The 20,065-nt window shown below is 42.7% G+C and overlaps 1 protein-coding gene across 1 annotated transcript in view; it reads right to left on the bottom strand.

The window, feature by feature from the left end:
* Positions 1-11,924, bottom strand: part of THOC3 (THO complex subunit 3) — an 84,094-nt gene extending 72,170 nt beyond the window's left edge. Inside the window, exon 1 of the mRNA XM_068131529.2 lies at positions 11,558-11,924. Coding sequence (XP_067987630.1) covers positions 11,558-11,737 — 180 coding nt within the window. The 5' untranslated portion in view covers positions 11,738-11,924. The remainder of the gene's footprint in view (positions 1-11,557) is intronic.
* Between the last annotated feature and the right edge of the window lie 8,141 nt (positions 11,925-20,065).

Here is a 20,065-nt window from a genome sequence, read left to right as displayed (position 1 = left end):
AGGGTGTTGGAAAGGAGGATAAGGAAGAAAGTGAAGATCGACGAAATGCAGTTTGGATTTATGCCAGGAAGAGGAACGACAGATGCGCTTTTCATTGTGAGGCAGTTGCAGGAGAAGTACATGGATAAGAGGAAGAAGTTGTTTTTTGGGTTTGTTGATCTGGAGAAAGCATTCGATAGGGTTCCACGCAAAGTATTGACATGGGCATTGAGGAAGTTAGGAGTGGAGGAATGGTTGATCAGAGCAGTGATGGCAATGTACAAAAGAGCACGCACAGCTGTAAGGATGAAGGACGGGAACAGTGGTGAGTTTGAGGTGAAGGTGGGAGTGCATCAGGGGTCGGTACTAAGTCCACTACTATTTGTAGCTGTGATGGAGGTGCTGGCTCAGACCGTAAAGGAGGGTTTACCGTGGGAGTTGTTGTATGCAGATGATCTGGTGTTGATTGCGGAAAGTATGGATGGACTGAAGGAAAAGATGAACAAGTGGAAGGAATGTATGGAGACAAAAGGTCTGAAGGTGAATATCGGAAAGACAAAGGTGATGGCAAGTGGTAAAGCATGTGGTGAGGTGGAAAGAACTGGGAAGTGGCCGTGTGCTGTGTGTAGGAAGGGTGTCGGAGTGAACTCCATTCAATGTACAATGTGTGCTGAGTGGGTTCATCAAAAATGTAGTGGTCTGAGAGGGTCATTAACCAGTGTGGCAGCTACATTCAAATGTAAGGTGTGCACAGAGGGAGCTGCAGATGGAGGAAATGTTGAGTTGGATCTTGGAGACGGCGTGAAGCTGGAAGGTGTGAAAACATTTTGCTACCTCGGAGACATGCTGAATGGAGAAGGTGGATCAGACTCGGCAACGGTTGCTCGAGTGAGATGTGCATGGAAGAAGTTTCGGGAACTGAGTGGCGTGCTGATGAGGAGGAGAGTGTCGCTGAAGCTGAAGGGAAAGGTGTATGCTGCATGTGTGAGAAGTGTTATGATTTATGGGAGCGAGACATGGGTAATGAACGTAGAGCAGCAACGAAGGCTGGAAAGGGTGGAAATGCGAATGGTTCGATGGATGTGCGGAGTATCGTTGAGAGAGAGGAAGACAAATGATGAATTGCGAAAGATGATGGGAATATTGCCTGTGATTGATGCTGTGAAGAGGAACAGGTTGAGATGGTTTGGTCATGTATTGAGGAAGGATGAAAGTGACTGGTTGAGAAGAGTGATGGAAGTTAATGTAGAAGGAAGTAGAGGACAGGGAAGACCGAGAAAGACTTGGCTAAAGATGGTGGAAGAAGAAATGCGGGCAAGGGGGTTAACAAGGAGAGATGCAGAAAATAGGGCAAAATGGAGAAGATTGTCATGGGGACCGCAATGCTAATCCCCGCTCTAGCAGGGAACATGGCCTTAAAATGCATGTTGTTGTTGTTGTTGTATTGCTTTTATTGCTTCCTCAACTTCCTTCTCAGTTATCGTCTCTGCCGGTCCTAAAACTGGGTTACTCTCTATGTTGCCATCCTATTCATTCTCTGTATTCAACAGCATTTCCATATATCTTTTCCATCTTCCTTTAATTCCATCTGGGTCGACAACGATTTGTCCCACTTCATCCTTCAAGCAACTCACCCCTATCACATCACACCTCTCTTTCGCTATGTGCTTTGCAATCCTGAATACTGCCTTCTGACCCTCTTCCGAATCCAAGCGTTCTCCGAACATTTTCCTACATGCCTCCTGCGCCTTTGCTACCTCTTTCTTTGCAGCCTTCCTGGCTGCCTTATAACTTTCATGCTCTGCTGTTTCTGCTCCCGTACCCTTCGCCTTCTGCCACTGCTTGAACTTCTTCCTCTTCTCGTCAATCCTCTTTCCAACTTCATCATCCCACCACCATGTTTCCGAGTTCCTCGGTGGTCCTTTTGTCCATCCACATACCTCACCAACGGCTCCCAACAGACTATCTTTCATTGACATCCAACCACTTTCAAGCTCGACCACATCATCCTCTACCCTACCCAGCCTCTCTTTTAATGCCTCCCTTACTGTCACCTCTTTCAACCTCCACACCTTCATTCTTGGTTGGTACTTCACCCGCCGAGCTCTCCTCGCACCTTTCACCCTTATGTCGCAGACAACCAAGTAGTGCTGTGAAACAGCCTCCTCCCCCGGGATCACCTTTGTGTCCCGGAGGTGCCCCCTATCTCGCCTACGCACCATCAGGTAGTCAATGGTTGTCGTCGACCCACCTGACGTGTATGTAACAAGCTTATTATCCTCTTTCTGGAACTGAGTATTACAAATCAACAAATCAGCTCCATCAGCAAACTCAAAAATCCTTTCACCTTCTCCATTTCTCACACCATATCCGTAACCCCCATGAACTCCCTCAAAACCATCCATACTCCTTCCCACATGTCCATTCAGGTCTCCTCCCACCACAAAAACTTCCTCATCTTTCACGTTTTCCATCATCTTCTCTATCGCACACCAGAACTTGTCCTTCTCTTCATTGCTTCAACCAACCTGCAGAGCATATCCCGAGATGACGTTCACCAAGAGCTTTCCAATCATCATTTTCACCATCATCAACCTATCACTCACTCTAGTCACACTCACCACACTGTCTACAAACTCCTCAGAAAACAGGACACCAACACCATTCACGCCCTCCAGGCACCCTTGCCACATGAACTTGTATTTCTGTCCCTGCCTACCCTTCACCATTCTCACACCACTTCCCTTCCATCTCGTCTCTTGCACACAACATATGTCCACTCTTCTTCTGACCAATACTTCCACCACTTCTCCTGATCTCCCTGTCATTGTCCCTACATTCCATGTCCCAAACCTCAGAAACCGATCTCCACTTCGGGCTGCACCCTGCCCACATGTAGTTGTAATTGTCATGGTTCTCTTTTTGAGGCAATGTTTTTATAGCCGGATGCCCTTCCTGACGCCAACCCTCTTAGTCGCCTCTTACGACACGCAGGGATACGGCGCACCTATTCTGACCAGGGTACACACTGGGAAACGTTTAAAACATGGAAATTCGGGGGGGGGGGGGGCGGAGGGGCGGGGTGGGTAAGGTGAGGAACAGTAAGGAACAGCATGACAATAATCTTCACAAATTTCCCGAGGCTGCCAAGAAGTTCAACATAACCTTCAACCTTGATAAATGCTCGTTCTCTGTAGCCTCAGTTGGTCTCCTGGGATATACAATCTCGAATGGGTTAATTAGGCCCGACCCGGAGAGACTATGACCACTCCGTGATCTTCCCCCTTCCAGTGGATAAGGGGTCTCTCTGCGTCGTGCACTGGGTATGTTTTCGTACTACTCACAGTGGATTGTTAACTACTCGAAGAAGGTTGGCCCCCTTGTTCAGGTCGGTTCTTTTCCTATGTCTAATGCAGCCCAACAAGCTTTCAATGATCTGAAAGCAGAGGTGGAGAAATCGGTGGTTAATTCTATTGACGAGTCCGTTCCGTTTGTTGTTGAGACAGATGCTTCTGACATTGCGATAGCTGCCACACTGAACCAAGTCAGGAGACCCGTGGCATTTTTTTCTAGGACACTGAATGCGAGTGAATGCAAACATTCTTCAGTGGAGAAAGAAGCATATGCAATTGTTGAATCATTGCATAAGTGGCGACACTATCTGACTGGATGGCATTTCACCCTGATCTCTGATCAGAAGTCTGTAGCCTTCATGTTTGACTCAAAGCAATCGGGAAAGATCAAGAATGATAAAATACAAAGATGGAGGATTGAACTTTCCTGCTACAACTTTGATATGCAGTTCCGACCTGGGAGCGAGAACATAGTGGCAGACACTTTATCCAGAGCATACTGCTCGGCAATCAGTACAGATACCTTATAGTCCTGGCCCTGCCATAGAGACCCGTATACATCTCTTTGGGCCTAGAGTTTGACAGTGGATTTGAGTATAGGATACCCCTAGCTTCAAGAATCTACTAGGTGGAAGTCTGAAATTTGTAGCATAAGCCGGAAAACGGCCATTTTCCAAGATGGCCTCCATGGGGCCATTGCCAAACGAGAAATACATATAAGTTTTGATATAAATGTAGTAGAGGGATGATTTTAGCGTCTATTTTCAGGTTTTCAGGTATGTCCAACTCAGTGGTGCCATCAAAAAATATTTTAGATGTTGCCTAGTTCCCAAAATCCAAGATGGCTGCCACCCAAAGTTCATAAATCATGAAACCTAGTATAACTTTTGATAGACACATAGTAGATGGATCATTTTTGTGTCTGTTTCTAGGTTTTCAGGTATGCCCAACTCAGTGGTGCCATTAAAAAATATTTTAGATGTTGCCTAGTTACCAAAATCCAAGATGGCCACCACCCAAAGTCCATAAAGGACGAAAACTTGTATAACTTTTCATAGAAATGTAGTGGATGGATCATGTATGTGTCTATTTCTAGGTTTTCAGGTATGTCCAACTCAGTGGTGCCATAAAAAATATTTTAGATGTTGCCTCATCACCAAAACCCAACATGTTCACCACCTAAATTCATCAATCATGAATTTTTTTTATAGAAATGACCAAAATCAAAGATCAGTCAAATAAGTAAGGAACACACAATGTTTTATTGAGGAATAGTTAAAATTTATTAAGGTCTAAAATATTCCCATCAATATCTTGACCATAACTTTAATTAAAAAATGAGGAGGAAATATGGCAAATTCATTTGACATAGCACAAAAATTAATTAATGCTCCCCAGTGGTGTAACAAATGTTCTGCAGTCAATGAATGAATAAGAAGAAAATGATGGTCCAATTACTTAACATTTTTACTGAAAATTAAAAAAATAAAAATGTCACATCCCAATAGTGGATCAACGGCAAGGTGTAATGTACTACACTACATGTATCTACATTACTATCTAGTAAATGACTATATTACTAACTACATTAGAATCACTGGCTGCTGCCTCCTTAGTTTGGCACACAGAACCTTGTTGTCTGTGGCAAAAATTCACACAAATTAGACCAGCCTTGTTACATTGGCATCGCTTTGTATCACACTTTCCCATGCATTTGCAGATGATGAGCTTCCCATGTGGTAACGGATTCAAACATTTGGAAGGCAAGAGAATGTCATTATCAAATGACCAGCAATAGTTTGTTGGATCTAGAGTCAAGTGGTTGTCATCAAGAAGGCACATGACTTTACGCACAACAAAGAAAGCTCTGTGAATATGGCCATGGGTGACACTTGAGGTAGGGGGTAGCAACTGTAGGGGCTTTGGTGTTGTAGCATGAATGTGGCACTCGACTCGAAGCTGATTGAAGGTCTGACATGCTGTCTTGGACTTTGCACCTGCCCATACATGAACGAGATACTCCTCCGCTTTCTTCATAACCTCTTCAGTTAACTGATTGGACTCCACAAAATTGGCCAGGTACTTCTGTGGTTCACATAAGAGAGATGCATGTTTGGTTCCAATCTTGCTGAGCGCATCATCACCTGTTAGGATATAAGCCTTCATTATTACTTTGCACAGTACTACTCCCAATTTATCTGCAAGAATATGTAGTGGTAGATGACGCCTGCGCTCCCCAGAGCCAAACTCTACCCACAACTCTTGAAGACCCCTCTCTCGCATTTGAGGGATAAAGTGTAGTAAACGCACTACTGTGTCTGTGTCATTTGAGATCACAAGCAGCCGACTCGTCCCCTGATCCACTTCCCATGCACAGTGAAGAACTAGCCGATCATCAGCTTCCTCCACATTACATGTTAATGCTTTAATAGGTTTGAAGTTTTCAGCAGATGGTGGTGATGATGACCTCCCTGAATGGAGCAACTGTGCTGGCACAACTTCTTCATCCATGATGCATCCACTGAGCACAACAGTCAGCTTGATGAGCTCGGGTGTTGATGCCAGCTGGTAAGCAAGCTGCTGCAGCTTGGTTTTGTTGGTTGGTGATGTCCAGAACTTGTCAAGTTGCTGTGGTACTGGGACATCTGCAGTGAGTTCAGTGAGGTCAACAGACCCAACTCCTCCAGCATGACAGAGTCTTTCTCCAGCTTTAATTGATGACTCAAGGTAACTGTCAAATACAACATGGAGGCTGGTCCTGGAGCAAATTGAGTGGCCTGCAGATAGGACACAGCTAATTGCATTTCTGAATGTTCCGAAGGATCCTAAGTTAGGAAATGACCGAATTTTAGACATGAAGTCTATGATAACGGAAAAGTCTCCCCCAGGAAAATGCATGTCATCATCCATTAGATATTTCTCAAGATCAGCAATCAGTGCACTCTTGTTTGGTTTGGAGGGGAGGTCACCTTCAAATATTGCTGAAATGGGGAGGATATCATGGCCATAGATACAGTTGAGTGCCATGCCCCGCTCTTTCACAATCTCAATGTCACGCTGAGCTGCTGCCATCATTGTGGGGGAAACTGTAACAGAAGAAGTAGTTGTTTCTGAGGGAGCTTTGTAGTCCATTTGTGGCAGGTTTCTTTTTGATATGGTGAAGGAGAGCTTTTTCGTCTTCTGCAGAAACCGCTCCTTCCGGAATTCCCTGACCAATCGATCTCCATTTGTTTGTATCTGAAGCAGCCGCACTGCTACTTCATCATCTGCCAGCTGCTTTGTTATGAGGTTGTGGAGCTTGACAACTGGAACCTCAATGATGTAAGGATTGCCTCTATCTCTTACATACTCAAGAGGTCTTGCTACATTTCTGTTGAGCTGATCAGCTTTGCGACCAGTGAGTTCATGATGAACTCTTGTTGATTCGCTGTGATTCATTGACACATCATTCATCATCTCCCTGAAATTGTTTGAGATAAGAAGAATTTCATGGAATATAAGTTGCCACTCAACCATGATTGCCAGATTTCTTGTCTGACCAACAATGCCACCATCACTCTTTGATGATCTCTGTATTGATTGTTCCAGCTTCATATCTGGAGCAACAGCATTGAAATAGCCAGCAGCTTGATCCTTCATGACAAACTGACTACTCATGAACCGCCGAAAAACCTCAGGATGAGTTGCTTCTAGGAGTTTTGTTGATTCCAGATATAATTTGCCATAGCGGAGGTAATTGAGACAATCACACTCCCGGAAGATCGGAAGGGATGCTTCCACAGTAGCCATGTGAAGAGGAAAGTTTCCCTCTCGATCGGCTGCAACGGCATGCTTTATGACATTAGCTATGTGTTGAAACAATTGCAAGTATTTGCACACCTCAGATTTCGCACAACACTCATTGAGGAAGTTCTGAAATTGTTCCAGAAGCTCTGAAGATTTCTCAAAAAGCTCTGCAAACTTCTTTTATGACCTTTTCTTCTCACACAGAGCCCTCTGCATCTCATGTGCACATGTCATTGTATCATCATTGACCTTGTGACATGTACTGCCGCATTGAAATTTACTCACGGCATTGACATTATTTTTAACAATTTGGGATGGGCGATAATATGTAAATGTGTCAATTTTCCTTAAAAATATGATATAAACACTCAAAAGATGAAATGTTATGTCAAATTGTTGAAATACTATTGATATAAATACCTTAAATTATGTTATGCATGCATTATATCAGGTCCCTTATCAGTGATTTTTCACTTCTGGTTAAGTGTGTTGTTGTTGTTTCTTCCCTCCTATTTATTCTAAAGGAAGTCATCCAAATTTTTGTTAAAAATACCGCCCTCCCGCAACATACAAAATGTTTTTTTGATAGCACTACGGTGTTGGGCATACATGAAAACCTAAAAATAGACACATACATGATCCATCCACTACATTTCTATGAAAAGTTATACAAGTTTTCGTCCTTTATGGACTTTGGGTGGTGGCCATCTTGGATTTTGGTAACTAGGCAACATCTAAAATATTTTTTAATGGCACCACTGAGTTGGGCATACCTGAAAACCTAGAAACAGACACAAAAATGATCCATCTACTATGTGTCTATCAAAAGTTATACTAGTTTTCATGATTTATGAACTTTGGGTGGCAGCCATCTTGGATTTTGGTAACTAGGCAACATCTAAAATATTTTTTGATGGCACCACTGAGTTGGACATACCTGAAAACCTGAAAATAGATGCTAAAATCATCCCTCTACTACATTTATATCAAAACTTATATGTATTTCTTGTTTGGCAATGGCCCCATGGAGGCCATCTTGGAAAATGGCCGTTTTCCGGCTTATGCTACAAATTTCAGACTTCCACCTAGTAGATTCTTGAAGCCAGGGGTATCCTATACTCAAATCCACTGTCAAACTCTAGGCCTAAAGAGATGTATACGGATCTCTATGGCAGGGCCTGGACTATTAATCGAACTGCACAATTCTCTCTGCCACGCCGGCACTACAAGGATGGTACATTTCGTAAGAACTCGGAATCTTCCCTTCTCTGTTGAGGAAGTGAAGAAGATAACGGCATCCTGTCCAGTGTGTGCCGAGTGCAAACCAAGATTCTACCAACCGCAACAGTCGCATTTGATAAAAGCTACACAACCCTTTGAAAGGCTCAGTATGGATTTCAAGGGGCCCTTGCCATCAGCTATCGCTAACTGCTACTTGCTTACTGTGATAGATGAGTTCTCTCGCTTTCCATTTGCTTTTCCTTGTCCCGACATGACAACTTGCACCGTGATTAAATGTCTTAGTCAAATCTTTGCTATATTTGGTATGCCTGCTTATGTACATTCTGACAGGGGGAGTTCCTTTATGTCGTCAGAATTGAAGCACTTCCTATACGACCGCGGCGTCTCGACCAGTCACACTACCCCGTATAATCCTGGAGGGAACGGGCCAATGTGAACGTCACAATGGTGCGATTTGGAAGAATATTACTCTGGCTCTCAAATCACGAGGCCTACCAACTCCTCAATGGGAGAACATTCTGGCAGACGCCTTGCATTCTATACATTCTCTGCTCTCGACTGCTACAAATGCTACGCCACACGAGTGTTTATTCAATTTCCAACGACGGTCTACAAGTGGCTGCTCAATTCCGACATGGCTATCCTCACCTGGACCTGTTCTCTTGAAACATCACGTGAGGCAATCGAAGTATGACCCTGTCATTGAGGAGTTGGAACATGAACAACGATCGCTGACACCGGCACAAATGCATGCTCTGGATTGTCCACTCAGTGGACGGCTTGCTTTCGCTTTCGCCTGTCAAATCAGCGGACGGCTTGCTTCGCCTTCGCCCAGCAGACGCCAATACGATGGCGTCGTAAGATGGCGTCGTATCGGCAGTTAATCGGATGCTTTTGGGCCCCAACGTCGGCTAATTCAGATTTTTCGAGTATGGCTGTACGTGATAAACAAAGAGCGCGGTTCGTAGATCGTAAATCCATTAGTGCCGTGGGCATCGGGTCACTGGGTGCGGCGTAAAAGGGATAACAAAGTCGAGTCCTTACGCTATTATTATATAGACTAGCCGAAACCCGTGGAACATCCACGGAGGGAGGATGTGGTGTATGGATAGAGTGTACCGTTATGGATGGCATAGGGGATTTGCTTGTCCGAGTAAGAGTTAGGAAAAAAGATGAGAATGAAGAGTGCGTATATGAACAACGATCGCTGACACCGGCACAAATGCATGCTCTGGATTGTCCACTCAGTGGACGGCTTGCTTTCGCCTTCGCCTGTCCAATCAGCGGACGGCTTGCTTCGCCTTCGCCCAGCAGACGCCAGTAAGATGGCGTCGTATCGGCAGTTAATCGGATGCTTTTGGGCCCTAACGTCGGCTAAGTCAGATTTTTCGAGTATGGCTGTACGTGATAATGATAAACAAAGAGCACGGTTCGTAGATCGTAAATCCATTAGTGCCGTGGGCATCGGGTCACTGGGTGCGGCGTAAAAGGGATAACAAAGTCGAGTCCTTACGCTATTATTATATAGAATTATTATGCTTGTTGTATTAAGTGACAGACTTAGCTATGCTTCTGTGTTGTTACAGGCTGTGCTGTTCTCGCTGAATAAAGCCTACATTGTGTGACCCAACAAATCAAGCCTATTCCATTCACTCTTCGGCTTACCACAAATATTAACAAGAATTAGTCTCATTTGGTCTCATTTGTTGAGACCTATTAGTCTCAGTTGGCAACAACAATAACGGATGTATAATCCCCACCCCCTCCACCCTGGGCCAATCACATGTGGGCGTGATGAATGCTGAAGCAGTGCAGCAGATGGGTGTCCTTGGTGGGTCTGCATGATGGGTATGCTTTGTGGGTATGCATGGTGGGTATGCTTTGTGGGTATGCATGGTGGGTATGCTTGGTGGGTATGCTTGGTGGGTATGCTTGGTGGGTATGCTCGGTGGGTATGCAAGGTGGGAATGCATGGTGGGAATGCATGGTGGGAATGCTTGGTGGGAATGCTTGGTGGGAATGCTTGGTGGGATTGCATGGTGGGAATGCTTGGTGGGTATGCTTGGTGGGTGTGCTTGGGTGGGTGTGCTTGGGTGGGTATGCTTGGTGGGTATGATTGGTGGGTATGATTGGTGGGTATGATTGGTGGGTATGCTTGGGCGGGTATGCTTGGGCGGGTATGCTTGGGCGGGTATGCTTGGTGAGAATGCATGGTGGGTATGCTTGAGTGGGTATGCATGGTGTGTATGATTGGGCGGGTATGCTTGGGTGGGTATGCTTAGGCGGGTATGCTTGGGTGGGTATGCTTGGTGAGAATGCATGGTGGGTATGCTTGGTGGGTATGCTTGAGTGGGTATGCATGGTGTGTGTGATTGGGTGGGTATGCTTGGGTGGGTATGCTTGGTGGGTGTGCTTGGGTGGGTGCGCTTGGGTGGGCATGCATGGTGGGTATGATTGGTGGGTATGCTTGGGCGGGTATGTTTGGGCGGGTATGTTTGGGCGGGTATGTTTGGGCGGGTATGTTTGGGCGGGTATGTTTGGGCGGGAATGCATGGTGGGAATGCATGGTGGGTATGCTTGGTGGGTATGCTTGGTGGGTATGCTTGGTGGGTATGCTTGGGCGGGTATGCTTGGGCGGGTATGCTTGGGCGGGTATGCTTGGGCGGGTATGCTTGGTGGGTATGCTTGGGCGGGTATGCTGGGTGAGAATGCATGGTGGGTATGCTTGGTGGGTATGCTTGAATGGGTATGCTTAGTGGGTATGCTTGGTGGGTATGCTTGGGCGGGTATGCTTGGTGAGAATGCTTGGTGGGTATGCTTGAGTGGGTATGCATGGTGTGTATGATTGGGCAGGTATGCTTGGGCGGGTATGCTTGGGTGTGTATGGTGGGTATGCTACAAAGCCCTGAAGAGTGAAGACCAATGACAATTTGGTCCAATGGACCAACACGTGCAAATTCGGATGTGGATATGATAATGATATGAGTATGACACAGACATGATGGACCAAATGTCCTGTTTTCCTTGAATTTTTTTCATCCCACGGAGACAATGGGGTGGACACAGATATCCCCGAACATGTCGAAATTTACAGATTGCACATTGTAGAGCAAAGTAAAATTAACTCATGACAGAACAAAAGGTTCTTGCGAAGAAACAAGCTCCGAACGCCGTGACAAACAGACATCCGGACTCACCATCCTGTCCTTTTCGAGCACGAACACACTCGCAGTCTTGTCGAAGGAACCCGACGCCAGTCTCTTGCCATCGCAGCTCCAGGCGACCGAATGCACCTTGGCGCCGTGTGCGACAAACTCCTTCACACGGTTATGATTCCTGAAGTGCGCCTGCTGCTGCTCCAGGTACGATCCCGCCATAACGTGTGCAAACACAACCCGGAACTATGGAAAATCGACCCGGAACTAGGAACCATCGACCCGGAACCACAACACAAAATTCGAGCCTTCACCTGCTGATTGTAGTTGCAGTTTTAATCCGGAACACAACAGAAAATTCGAGCCTTCACCTGCTGATTGTAGTTGTAGTTTTAATCCGGAACACAACAGAAAATTCGAACCTTCACCTGATGATTGTAGTTGTAGTTTTAATCCGGAACACAACAGAAAATTCGAACCTTCACCTGCTGATTGTAGTTGTTGTTTTAATCTGGACCACGACACAAATTTCGAACCTTCACCTGCTGATTGTAGTTGTAGTTTTAATCCGGAACGCAACAGAAATTTCGAACCTTCACCTGCTGATTGTAGTTGTTGTTTTAATCTGGAACCACGACACAAATTTCGAACCTTCACCTGATGATTGTAGTTGTAGTTTTAATCCGGAACACAACAGAAAATTCGAACCTTCACCTGCTGATTGTAGTTGTAGTTTTAATCCGGAACACAACACAAAATTCGAACCTTCACCTGATGATTGTAGTTGTAGTTTTAATCCGGAACACCACACAAATTTCGAACCTTCACCTGCTGATTGTAGTTGTAGTTTTAATGCGGACCCACAACAAAAATTCGAACCTTCACCTGCTGATTGTAGTTGTAGTTTTAATCCGGAACACAACACAAAATTCGAACCTTCACCTGATGATTGTAGTTGTAGTTTTAATCCGGAACACCACACAAATTTCGAAACTTCACCTGCTGATTGTAGTTGTAGTTTTAATCCGGACCCACAACAAAAATTCGAACCTTCACCTGCTGATTGTAGTTGTAGTTTTAATCCGGAACACAACAGAAATTTCGAACCTTCACCTGCTGATTGTAGTTGTAGTTTTAATCCGGAACACAACACAAATTTCGAAACTTCACCTGCTGATTGTAGTTGTAGTTTTAATCCGGAACGCAACAGAAAATTCGAACCTTCACCTGCTGATTGTAGTTGTAGTTTTAATCTGGACACACAACACAAATTTCGAAACTTCACCTGCTGATTGTAGTTGTAGTTTTAATCCGGACACACAACACAAAATTCGAACCTTCGCCTGCTGATTGTAGTTGTAGTTTTAATCCGGAACACAACACAAAATTCAAGCCTTCACCTGCTGATTGTAGTTGTAGTTGTAATCCGGACCCACAACACAAAATTCGAACCTTCACCTGCTGATTGTAGTTGTAGTTTTAATCCGGACCCACAACACAAAACTCGAACCTTCACCTGCTGATTGTAGTTGTAGTTTTAATCCGGATACACAACACAAAATTCGAACCTTCACCTGATGATTGTAGTTGTAGTTTTAATCTGGAACCACAACACAAAATTCGAACCTTCACCTGATGATTGTAGTTGTAGTTTTAATCTGGAACCAAAACACAAAATTCGAACCTTCACCTGCTGATTGTAGTTGTAGTTTTAAATCCGGAACACAACCAAAAATTTGAGCCTTCACCTGCTGATTGTAGTTGTAGTTTTAATACGGACCACAACACAAAATTCGAACCTTCACCTGATGATTGTAGTTGTAGTTTTAATACGGACCACAACACAAAATTCGAACCTTCACCTGCTGATTGTAGTTGTAGTTTTAATCCGGAACACAACAGAAAATTCGAGCCTTCACCTGCTGATTGTAGTTGTTGTTTTAATCCGGAACACAACACAAAATTCGAACCTTCACCTGCTGATTGTAGTTGTAGTTTTAATCCAGAACACAACCAAAAATTCGAACCTTCACCTGCTGATTGTAGTTGTAGTTTTAATCCGGACCCACAACACAAAATTCGAACCTTCACCTGCTGATTGTAGTTGTAGTTTTAATCCAGAACACAACCAAAAATTCGAACCTTCACCTGCTGATTGTAGTTGTAGTTTTAATCCGGACCCACAACACAAAATTCGAACCTTCACCTGCTGATTGTAGTTGTAGTTTTAATCCGGAACACAACAGAAAATTTGAGCCTTCACCTGCTGATTGTAGTTGTTGTTTTAATACGGACCACAACACAAAATTCGAACCTTCACCTGCTGATTGTAGTTGTAGTTTTAATCCGGAACACAACCAAAAATTCGAACCTTCACCTGCTGATTGTAGTTGTAGTTTTAATCCGGAGCACAACTGAAAATTCGAACCTTCACCTGCTGATTGTAGTTGTAGTTTTAATCCGGACCCACAACACAAAATTCGAACCTTCACCTGCTGATTGTAGTTATAGTTTTAATCCGGAATACAACAGAAAATTCGAGCCTTCGCCTGCTGATTGTAGTTGTTGTTTTAATCTGGAACCACCACACAAATTTCGAACCTTCACCTGATGATTGTAGTTGTAGTTTTAATCCGGAACACAACAGAAAATTCGAAACTTCACCTGCTGATTGTAGTTGTTGTTTTAATCTGGACACACAACACAAATTTCGAAACTTCACCTGCTGATTGTAGTTGTAGTTTTAATCCGGAACACAACAGAAAATTCGAACCTTCACCTGCTGATTGTAGTTGTAGTTTTAATCCGGACACACAACACAAATTTCGAACCTTCACCTGATGATTGTAGTTGTAGTTTTAATCCGGAACACAACAGAAAATTCGAACCTTCACCTGCTGATTGTAGTTGTAGTTTTAATCCGGAACACTACAGAAAATTCGAACCTTCACCTGCTGATTGTAGTTGTAGTTTTAATCCGGAACACCACACAAATTTCGAAACTTCACCTGCTGATTGTAGTTGTAGTTTTAATCCGGACCCACAACAAAAATTCGAACCTTCACCTGCTGATTGTAGTTGTAGTTTTAATCCGGAACACAACAGAAATTTCGAACCTTCACCTGCTGATTGTAGTTGTAGTTTTAATCCGGAACACAACACAAATTTCGAAACTTCACCTGCTGATTGTAGTTGTAGTTTTAATCCGGAACGCAACAGAAAATTCGAACCTTCACCTGCTGATTGTAGTTGTAGTTTTAATCTGGACACACAACACAAATTTCGAAACTTCACCTGCTGATTGTAGTTGTAGTTTTAATCCGGACACACAACACAAAATTCGAACCTTCGCCTGCTGATTGTAGTTGTAGTTTTAATCCAGAACACAACACAAAATTCAAGCCTTCACCTGCTGATTGTAGTTGTAGTTGTAATCCGGACCCACAACACAAAATTCGAACCTTCACCTGCTGATTGTAGTTGTAGTTTTAATCCGGACCCACAACACAAAATTCGAACCTTCACCTGCTGATTGTAGTTGTAGTTTTAATCCGGATACACAACACAAAATTCGAACCTTCACCTGATGATTGTAGTTGTAGTTTTAATCTGGAACCACAACACAAAATTCGAACCTTCACCTGATGATTGTAGTTGTAGTTTTAATCTGGAACCAAAACACAAAATTCGAACCTTCACCTGCTGATTGTAGTTGTAGTTTTAAATCCGGAACACAACCAAAAATTTGAGCCTTCACCTGCTGATTGTAGTTGTAGTTTTAATACGGACCACAACACAAAATTCGAACCTTCACCTGCTGATTGTAGTTGTAGTTTTAATCCGGAACACAACAGAAAATTCGAGCCTTCACCTGCTGATTGTAGTTGTTGTTTTAATCCGGAACACAACACAAAATTCGAACCTTCACCTGCTGATTGTAGTTGTAGTTTTAATCCAGAACACAACCAAAAATTCGAACCTTCACCTGCTGATTGTAGTTGTAGTTTTAATCCGGACCCACAACACAAAATTCGAACCTTCACCTGCTGATTGTAGTTGTAGTTTTAATCCAGAACACAACCAAAAATTCGAACCTTCACCTGCTGATTGTAGTTGTAGTTTTAATCCGGACCCACAACACAAAATTCGAACCTTCACCTGCTGATTGTAGTTGTAGTTTTAATCCGGAACATAACAGAAAATTCGAGCCTTCACCTGCTGATTGTAGTTGTTGTTTTAATACGGACCACAACACAAAATTCGAACCTTCACCTGCTGATTGTAGTTGTAGTTTTAATCCGGAACACAACCAAAAATTCGAACCTTCACCTGCTGATTGTAGTTGTAGTTTTAATCCGGAACACAACTGAAAATTCGAACCTTCACCTGCTGATTGTAGTTGTAGTTTTAATCCGGACCCACAACACAAAATTCGAACCTTCACCTGCTGATTGTAGTTGTAGTTTTAATCCGGAATACAACAGAAAATTCGAGCCTTCGCCTGCTGATTGTAGTTGTTGTTTTAAACTGGAACCACCACACAAATTTCGAACCTTCACCTGATGATTGTAGTTGTAGTTTTAATCCGGAACACAACAGAAAATTCGAAACTTCACCTGCTGATTGTAGTTGTTGTTTTAATCTGGACACACAACACAAATTTCGAAACTTCACCTGCTGATTGTAGTTGTAGTTTTAATCCGGAACACAACAGAAAATTCGAACCTTCACCTGCTGATTGTAGTTGTAGTTTTAATCCGGACACACAACACAAATTTCGAACCTTCACCTGATGATTGTAGTTGTAGTTTTAATCCGGAACACAACAGAAAATTCGAACCTTCACCTGCTGATTGTAGTTGTAGTTTTAATCCGGAACACAACAGAAAATTCGAACCTTCACCTGCTGATTGTAGTTGTAGTTTTAATCCGGAACACAACAGAAAATTCGAACCTTCACCTGCTGATTGTAGTTGTAGTTTTAATCCGGAACACAACAGAAAATTCGAACCTTCACCTGCTGATTGTAGTTGTAGTTTTAATCCGGAACACAACAGAAAATTCGAACCTTCACCTGCTGATTGTAGTTGTAGTTTTAATCCGGAACACAACAGAAAATTCGAACCTTCACCTGCTGATTGTAGTTGTAGTTTTAATCCGGAACACAACAGAAAATTCGAACCTTCACCTGCTGATTGTAGTTGTAGTTTTAATCCGGAACACAACAGAAAATTCGAACCTTCACCTGCTGATTGTAGTTGTAGTTTTAATCCGGAACACAACAGAAAATTCGAACCTTCACCTGCTGATTGTAGTTGTAGTTTTAATCCGGAACACAACAGAAAATTCGAACCTTCACCTGCTGATTGTAGTTGTAGTTTTAATCCGGAACACAACAGAAAATTCGAACCTTCACCTGCTGATTGTAGTTGTAGTTTTAATCCGGAACACCACACAAATTTCGAAACTTCACCTGCTGATTGTAGTTGTAGTTTTAATCCGGACCCACAACAAAAATTCGAACCTTCACCTGCTGATTGTAGTTGTAGTTTTAATCCGGAACACAACAGAAAATTCGAAACTTCACCTGCTGATTGTAGTTGTTGTTTTAATCTGGACACACAACACAAATTTCGAAACTTCACCTGCTGATTGTAGTTGTAGTTTTAATCCGGAACACAACAGAAAATTCGAACCTTCACCTGCTGATTGTAGTTGTAGTTTTAATCCGGACACACAACACAAATTTCGAACCTTCACCTGATGATTGTAGTTGTAGTTTTAATCCGGAACACAACAGAAAATTCGAACCTTCACCTGCTGATTGTAGTTGTAGTTTTAATCCGGAACACAACAGAAAATTCGAACCTTCACCTGCTGATTGTAGTTGTAGTTTTAATCCGGAACACAACAGAAAATTCGAACCTTCACCTGCTGATTGTAGTTGTAGTTTTAATCCGGAACACAACAGAAAATTCGAACCTTCACCTGCTGATTGTAGTTGTAGTTTTAATCCGGAACACAACAGAAAATTCGAACCTTCACCTGCTGATTGTAGTTGTAGTTTTAATCCGGAACACAACAGAAAATTCGAACCTTCACCTGCTGATTGTAGTTGTAGTTTTAATCCGGAACACAACAGAAAATTCGAACCTTCACCTGCTGATTGTAGTTGTAGTTTTAATCCGGAACACAACAGAAAATTCGAACCTTCACCTGCTGATTGTAGTTGTAGTTTTAATCCGGAACACAACAGAAAATTCGAACCTTCACCTGCTGATTGTAGTTGTAGTTTTAATCCGGAACACAACAGAAAATTCGAACCTTCACCTGCTGATTGTAGTTGTAGTTTTAATCCGGAACACAACAGAAAATTCGAACCTTCACCTGCTGATTGTAGTTGTAGTTTTAATCCGGAACACAACAGAAAATTCGAACCTTCACCTGCTGATTGTAGTTGTAGTTTTAATCCGGAACACAACAGAAAATTCGAACCTTCACCTGCTGATTGTAGTTGTAGTTTTAATCCGGAACACAACAGAAAATTCGAACCTTCAGCTGCTGATTGTAGTTGTAGTTTTAATCCGGAACACAACAGAAAATTCGAACCTTCACCTGCTGATTGTAGTTGTAGTTTTAATCCGGAACACAACAGAAAATTCGAACCTTCACCTGCTGATTGTAGTTGTAGTTTTAATCCGGAACACAACAGAAAATTCGAACCTTCACCTGCTGATTGTAGTTGTAGTTTTAATCCGGAACACCACAGAAAATTCGAACCTTCACCTGCTGATTGTAGTTGTAGTTTTAATCCGGAACACAACAGAAAATTCGAACCTTCACCTGCTGATTGTAGTTGTAGTTTTAATCCGGAACACAACAGAAAATTCGAACCTTCACCTGCTGATTGTAGTTGTACTTTTAATCCGGAACACAACAGAAAATTCGAACCTTCACCTGCTGATTGTAGTTGTAGTTTTAATCCGGAACACAACAGAAAATTCGAACCTTCACCTGCTGATTGTAGTTGTAGTTTTAATCCGGAACACAACAGAAAATTCGAACCTTCACCTGCTGATTGTAGTTGTAGTTTTAATCCGGAACACAACAGAAAATTCGAACCTTCACCTGCTGATTGTAGTTGTAGTTTTAATCCGGAACACAACAGAAAATTCGAACCTTCACCTGCTGATTGTAGTTGTAGTTTTAATCCGGAACACAACAGAAAATTCGAACCTTCACCTGCTGATTGTAGTTGTAGTTTTAATCCGGAACACAACAGAAAATTCGAACCTTCACCTGCTGATTGTAGTTGTAGTTTTAATCCGGAACACAACAGAAAATTCGAACCTTCACCTGCTGATTGTAGTTGTAGTTTTAATCCGGAACACAACAGAAAATTCGAACCTTCACCTGCTGATTGTAGTTGTAGTTTTAATCCGGAACACAACAGAAAATTCGAACCTTCACCTGCTGATTGTAGTTGTAGTTTTAATCCGGAACACCACACAAATTTCGAAACTTCACCTGCTGATTGTAGTTGTAGTTTTAATCCGGACCCACAACAAAAATTCGAACCTTCACCTGCTGATTGTAGTTGTAGTTTTAATCCGGAACACAACAGAAAATTCGAAACTTCACCTGCTGATTGTAGTTGTTGTTTTAATCTGGACACACAACACAAATTTCGAAACTTCACCTGCTGATTGTAGTTGTAGTTTTAATCCGGAACACAACAGAAAAGTCGAACCTTCACCTGCTGATTGTAGTTGTAGTTTTAATCCGGACACACAACACAAATTTCGAACCTTCACCTGATGATTGTAGTTGTAGTTTTAATCCGGAACACAACAGAAAATTCGAACCTTCACCTGCTGATTGTAGTTGTAGTTTTAATCCGGAACACAACAGAAAATTCGAACCTTCACCTGCTGATTGTAGTTGTAGTTTTAATCCGGAACACAACAGAAAATTCGAACCTTCACCTGCTGATTGTAGTTGTGGTTTTAATCCGGAACACAACAGAAAATTCGAACCTTCACCTGCTGATTGTAGTTGTAGTTTTAATCCGGAACACAACAGAAAATTCGAACCTTCACCTGCTGATTGTAGTTGTAGTTTTAATCCGGAACACAACAGAAAATTCGAACCTTCACCTGCTGATTGTAGTTGTAGTTTTAATCCGGAACACAACAGAAAATTCGAACCTTCACCTGCTGATTGTAGTTGTAGTTTTAATCCGGAACACAACAGAAAATTCGAACCTTCACCTGCTGATTGTAGTTGTAGTTTTAATCCGGAACACAACAGAAAATTCGAACCTTCACCTGCTGATTGTAGTTGTAGTTTTAATCCGGAACACAACAGAAAATTCGAACCTTCACCTGCTGATTGTAGTTGTAGTTTTAATCCGGAACACAACAGAAAATTCGAACCTTCACCTGCTGATTGTAGTTGTAGTTTTAATCCGGAACACCACACAAATTTCGAAACTTCACCTGCTGATTGTAGTTGTAGTTTTAATCCGGACCCACAACAAAAATTCGAACC

Source organism: Myxine glutinosa, chromosome 11 (genome assembly GCF_964187855.1).
Source record: "Myxine glutinosa chromosome 11, kmMyxGlut1.1, whole genome shotgun sequence".
Lineage (NCBI taxonomy): Eukaryota > Metazoa > Chordata > Myxini > Myxiniformes > Myxinidae > Myxine > Myxine glutinosa.
The sequence above is the reverse complement of the archived record's forward strand: the minus strand, read 5'-3'. Positions and strand labels throughout refer to the sequence as shown.